The sequence below is a fragment of the Lucilia cuprina genome, chromosome 3 (genome assembly GCF_022045245.1).
Source record: "Lucilia cuprina isolate Lc7/37 chromosome 3, ASM2204524v1, whole genome shotgun sequence".
NCBI classification, from domain to species: domain Eukaryota; kingdom Metazoa; phylum Arthropoda; class Insecta; order Diptera; family Calliphoridae; genus Lucilia; species Lucilia cuprina.
This window is the reverse complement of record NC_060951.1, coordinates 66,881,690-66,888,577: the sequence shown is the minus strand read 5'-3', so window position 1 is coordinate 66,888,577 and position 6,888 is coordinate 66,881,690. Positions and strand designations below refer to the sequence as shown.

The 6,888-nt window shown below is 29.3% G+C and overlaps 1 protein-coding gene across 1 annotated transcript in view; it reads left to right on the top strand.

Annotated features, from left to right (window-relative positions):
• The first annotated feature begins 3,627 nt into the window (after positions 1 to 3,627).
• Positions 3,628 to 6,888, top strand: part of LOC111678923 (proteasome activator complex subunit 3) — a 5,620-nt gene continuing 2,359 nt past the window's right edge. The window contains exon 1 of the mRNA XM_046947154.1: positions 3,628 to 3,640. Within this exon, the coding sequence (XP_046803110.1) occupies positions 3,628 to 3,640 (13 nt within the window). The remainder of the gene's footprint in view (positions 3,641 to 6,888) is intronic.

Sequence of the window (6,888 nt, the reverse complement as noted above, 5' to 3'; positions counted from 1 at the left end):
GTCAAACTGGCAAAATAAAGTTAAAGGCGAAAGACATTGTTTGTGTGAGAGAAAATACGTAGTTCAAGAGGCAAACAATTCCAGCACCGAGCAATCCTCACCACAAATTACCTTTCAAAATGGAATCTAGAAATTCTAGAAGACCGCAAGAATACAAACTTACTATATAAAGTTAAAGGAAAACCATTTCTGATAACGTTATAAAAAAATTTAGATTACGATATTTTACAAAGTCACTAAAAGAATGCACAAGAAATTGCTGTACATATGAGGATATATGATCCCTACACTTGACATTATAAACAAATCTAACAATAGTATTAAGAATACGTCTCAATCTAGTCAAAGTAACCACAGAAGAACCAGATACAACCTCAAGACAGTAAATAATATGAGGCATGAGAAGTGCATGAGCAAGTCTAATACAGAGAGGTAGATATATATTAGTAGCATAAACCTTTCCAGACATGAAGTCAACATGATCTTCAAAAGACAGATGATCATCAAGAAACACACCCAAACACCTATGTATGCGAATAACATTTGATAACATAACTAAACAGTTGCTGATATACTCTTCAACTTCTAGATTAGTAAGAGCTTGTTGAATTGCAGAAGTATTTATGTTATTGAAGGCACCTTCTATGTCTAAGAAGGTTCCCATAGTATATTGTGCTTCCGTGGTCATTTTCGGTAACCAGATACGTGCTTGATGTCTCATCGGAACTTCCTCAACAAGGATAAGATATAGCTTAAGCCTTCCCATGTGTCACTGATCATGGCGATGTATTTGCTAAGGAAGTCCTTTGATATCCCCGATGTATCTCACTTGAGTAAAAGGGAGGTGTTGTGTTATCCTCACTGGCTCCTTCACCAACTCGGTCAGTTTATATTCAACAGCACCCCGTTCTGTTACTACAGGGTTAAGGTGTCATTAGGAGGTGATTCTTCACCACTTCATTAAATGGTATATATAATTGGTTAGTTAAATGTTTTTACACCTAAACTAAATTTAAATTTGCTAAAAATTTATTTAAATTTGGTATACATTTATTCTGTTCTTTTTTCACTTTAAATTGTTAAAATCGTTTATATTATTGTACATTTTCTGAATGTTTTAGAATAAAGCATTTTTTTTAATTTAATGACCTCTATTCAAATAAAACAGTAAAAAACACTTTTCCTAAATATAACATTGCCAGTGAAGAAGTATACTATAATTTAAAACATTTCTGGCACTTTTTCCCTTTAAAGAACTTTTTACAAAACATTTAATTTTGTTTAGCAAATCTTTTACTTCACCATAAAAAACATTTTCAAACATAGTAAATGGCACTAAAGAAGAATGGACAAAGATGTCCATTCTTCATGAAAAATTAAGAAAAAACATCTCCGAACTATGAAGAATTTTATGTAGCATTTGAAAGAGCAAATAATTGTGTATAAAAAAAGTAATTTAGAAAATGACAAATGGGCTTTATCATTAAATGGGACTTATTAAAACATGATGATACAGAAAGTGATAATGTAGAAATAAGTCTCTATTAATAATGTTTTTATATTATGTAAATTTAGGAAGGATAATATGCATTCTAACGTTAATGTTACTTACATACATACATATGTGTATATTAATTATGAACACTCAATTTACATTTATTGCACTATATAAAAACTCTCTTTTGTTTCTCATTCTTATTTACTAATATACGTTTAATTTAATGTTTCTAAGCCCAACATGAGAAAGATAAGCACAATTCGGTTTATTTTAATGTATTATAATTTCATATTATAGACAATTTTAAAAGTAGCATTTGAAGAACGATTTCTTCTCATACGTCGTATTTGGTCGAATTTCTCGAAATGCTTTTTGCAATATAATTTGTGGATACATAAAACGTACTACAGCTGCAAAACCAAGGAGGAGATTTGTGAAAGGATTATGTGAAAATATTGAACCAATTTGGATGCATTTAAGTAACGAAGCCATGGTTCAAAAGCATTTGTGTGTATATACATATGTAAGTGACTCTACTTTGAATTCAAGGTTAAGAAAATTGTTCTATACCCTTTTTACAGTTGATGTAGAATGATTCTATTGAGTGTTTTAAACAAACATCAGACCAAATACACATACATATGTATGTATACATTTTAATAATAAAAAACCACCACCTTCTGTTTAGGGTATAATAAATAACTAACTTCAACTATCTAACGGACTGTGGTAGATATGCAATTTAACCTAACTTGGAGACATTTCATATCCCTCCTTTTTAGTGTTTGTTTTTGATTAATATGATTTCATAGTGTCAAATATTTTTCTATGGAGTAAAATATCACAAAATTCATTCCCCCTTTTGTACATAAATAGTAGGGCAGCTTTCAATTTTATTTTGTTAAAAAGTAACAGATCTAATTTTTATGAAGCAGCGTTAATTTACAACTTCTAGACGATTTTTGAAATTTTGTATAAACAGATAGCAATCCCAATATATTTATTAGTATAAATTTATTTGATATTCTTAGGTAACATAGCTAAGGAAAATGAAAACAAAATAATCCGAAAACAACTGAAGATCCGAGAAAATAATCTTTATCCAAATATTGGAAATTGTGTTCCCTACAAAAAATGTTATCAAATGCTATCATGGCCTCTATACGACGCTCCCAGGTCAAGCTTACTATTAAGGTAAAATTTTGCAATATTTGGGAATTTTCAGTGTACCAAATCGAAATAATATTTATTTGCGATATTTACAAAAAATGACTGCAATTTATTGTATATAGTCCGATATTTAAAAAAAAGCTAATTTAACCCTTTGGATTTAACAAATTGAAAGAATACTATCTATTAGAATAATTGTCTATATAATTAGAGTGATAACAGATATAAAACTAAAAATTATATTTATATATTAAGTATAAAATACGATTTTAACCCTTTTTGTCTATGGAGTGAACACTTTTACAAGACATATTTTGTTTTTAACTGATAATTTATGTAATAGTTTTTTAGGGACGAATTTCAATCTAATATATCTAAAAGTGCAAATATAGAAAATAATATATCCAAAATAATGTAATTTTTTGTCACATTTCGAATTCATGTGCAATAACTTTTAAATTTTCAAGCAATTTTTGTGTTTTATATCTTTCTGAAATGCTTATTCTGTGCACAATACAGTGCAACATTTATTACTAAATGGCAAAATTTTAGCAAAAACTAAAGAAAAAATCGATAATTTCCCCTTTTTAAATGCATTTAAAAACTTCAGAGCCTTTGCGGCACCTGTTAACGTTATCATATTAGCCTAATTTTTTGTATAGTTTTACAACCCAAAGAACAATTCTAGAGGGAGGGACGGGTAAAATTCGCAACTTCGTTTATTATGGAGAACTCTAATTTATCATAATCTTAATAAAAAAAACGTATCGAAAAGTATATATTGATCATTCAAAAACAATCCTAAATAAACAGAGTCTGAAGGTATATAAAATTCCACAAAACACAGTTCATCAACTATTCGAAAACTATAATTTCTGTTATTTAAATACATATGTATATTTGTCTATCACTAATTTCGTCCTTCTGAATTACATAGCGAAAATAATCAATCCCAAGTAATGCGAAGAGAAAGTAAATTGTAATGTTACTGTTGCCAATTAATATGCAGAAAAGACACTTGCAGTTCGGCTTTAATCAATATAAATTAAGTTTTATAATTATTTATTATTATTTTTTGTTTAATTAATTTTTTTAGAAATGCATATGGCAACGCTGGTTTTTTTTACAATATTATGTTAAATTGCGCCATCTATGATTCATGAAAAAAATAAACGTACACTTATCAAAGACACTTTTTATTGGTTCAATTTTACACTGAATACCAGATGAAGCGTACAGATATCCGGTTCTTTTTTCAAATTCGGCCCCTTTAGGAAAAAAGGGGAAAAACTGTATTTTGGTACTTTTTTTGCACACCATGTATCATTTAAACCGGAGAACATTAAATAATATTTTTGATTGGTTCATAACTTGACGAACATATAAATAATGAGTTTAGTTTTTTTTTTGGATATTCGGACGTTTAAGGAGTGAAATTGTACCTATTTTTGGTACTTTTTTCATAAAACATTGTTTTTGATTATTATACCCTACACCACTATAGTGGGGAGGGTATTATACGTTTGTGCTGATGTTTGTAACATACAAATACCATACCCATACAATACCTTAAAGTATACCGATCGATTCAGAATCATTTTTTGAGTCGATTAAGACATGTCCGTCCGTCCGGCTGCCTGGCTGTCATGTAAACCTTGTGCGCAAGGACGAAAATGGTTGAAGAATATTGAAAATGGTTGAAATCGGTCCATTATTTCACCTAGCCCCCATACAATCGTACCTCCCGATTTAACTTTTTATGCCATAATTACGTCAAATATTCTATTATCTTTCTAAAATTGGCATAAATAAGTTTTATAGAAGTATAAATGACACTGCAGATTTTCGTAAGAACCGGCCCTTATTTGACCCTACCCCCCATACAAACCCCCTTCAAAAAATGTCTTAAACGTCTAAAATTGACTTGTTACCATTTGTACGCAATGAAACTTAACAAAACTAACTGTTATTTAAAAATATATTGTTTTCCCAAATTTACCGAGGATCGGACCATATTTGACCTATATAAAGCCTCATTTAGAAATTTTAGTTTTTTATCAATAAATTGCTTAAATACTTTGGAATTTGCATAATTAAAGGTACATTAAAGTTTTTTGTATAATAATGAACCTAGAAACGTGAATTTAAACATGTAGCCCGAATTAAGTGAGGTCCTATAAAAGGGGACTTTTTGGTTTTTGACCCTACCCCCCATACAAACCCCCTTCAAAAAATGTCTTAAACGTCTAAAATTGACTTGTTACCATTTGTACGCAATGAAACTTAACAAAATTAACTGTTATTTAAAAATATATTCTTTTCCCAAATTTACCGAGGATCGGACCATATTTGACCTATATAAAGCCTCATTTAGAAATTTTAGTTTTTATCAATAAATTGCTTAAATACTTTGGAATTTGCATAATTAAAGGTACATTAAAGTTTTTTGTATAATAATGAACTTAGAAACGTGAAATTAAACATGTAGCCCGAATTAAGTGAGGTCCTATAAAAGGGGACTTTTTGGTTTTTCAAAAGGTACTTTTTGAGCTTTCTTTTAAATTGAACATAGAAACATGAAATTATGCACGTAGAGCCCGGAGTAAATAAGAATCTATAAAATGGCACTTTTTGGTACTTTTTCGTTCTTCAACTGGTACTATTTGAATTTTTTATTATAATGAACCTAAAAACATAAAACTAAGCAATCAGGGACTTCAGTGAATGAAAATTTTAACTGGAGTACTTTTTCGTTCTTTAACTGGTTCTTTTTGATTTTTGTTATAATATTGAACTTAGAAACATGAAATTAAATAAAAGAGGTCTTTTTGTACTTTTTGTACTTTTGAGTTTTCTACAATATTGAATATATAAACATAAAATTAAACACCTAGTATCCTAATTGAAAGAAAATTTAAAAAGAATACTTTCCGGTGCTTTTTTTTGTTATTTTACTAATAAGCCCCTATTCCGAAAATGACGTTCTTATTAATCTAGTGATCAAAGTTCATATGTATATGACCACTTTCGTAATTTGCTTTTTTACAACATATGATTTGCCGAATATAACTCTTACATCTGACTTTTTTTTAATCATAAAGAAAATACCGCTAAAATAGGAATAGTCTGCCTTTAGAGTTGCGAGTTTTAATAGACTCTAATAATGTGTTCAAAGTGAAACTTTTGGAATATTTTTCAATTTCTTTGTGATCCCTTTCATTGATGATGTTCTGGTTCTCATTCTCAATTAAATACAAAAATTCGTTTATCTGGGAAACTAATAGAACTAAATTTTTCGAAGAACTTTAATACTCATCTGAACATTTTGTAGAAAAAAGGGCCGCTAAGAGCTCCCATGTGAATTAAATAGAAAAATTCTTATATCTGAGAAACTATTAGAGCTAGAATCTTCCCATATGAATTAAATAAAAAATTTCGTATATCTGGGAAACTATTAGATTATTCAAATTTTTTGCAGATTAAATTAAAATCTTTATTAACGTCCGGAATAATTGGCGAAATTGCAATAATTTGCGTGGAATCTCCCATATTTAACATATTGTATATCTGGAAAACCATTGTATTTAGAATCATCAAAATCGTTAAGTGGGTTTCTTATTTATATTGCTTTTAGGGTAGCAAAGCACACTGGGTATAGCTAGTAAATAAAAAAAAACTTTGTTTTTACGTTATTGATCATTTTCTTAATGCAAAAAAAACAAAAAACTAATTTTCTGCAAGATGTTTAAATATCGGCCGATCCTCGTAAAACTTGGAGAAATGATTTCTTTTTAATTTTTAAGAATTTTTTATCCATCCCTTCATAATTTCTTACACAACTTTTGTGCTTGCTCTGTTTATATATAAAAAATATATTTGCTTCAAAATCCCACTTTCTGATCTCTCGGATTAAAATCGTTGAACATATAAAAACTAAATGTTGTAGTTGAAAACTTACCCGGTTTTAGGCCGCCACCGACATATTTAGTGTCAGACACCGCCGTCGGTAATATTTGTCGGCGCATTTGCAAGCACGCTACAAAACGGAAAAAGCGGAAATTTTTAACAATTTTTGCACGAAAATTATACAAAATACTTAAGCGAAAATATAAAAAAGGATAATTTTAACAAGTTCATTATTTGCAAATTGAAAAAAGTTGCGTTTCCACACTAAGAACGGCAGGTTGAGACAACAACACATAATTCCAACACAACGAAAG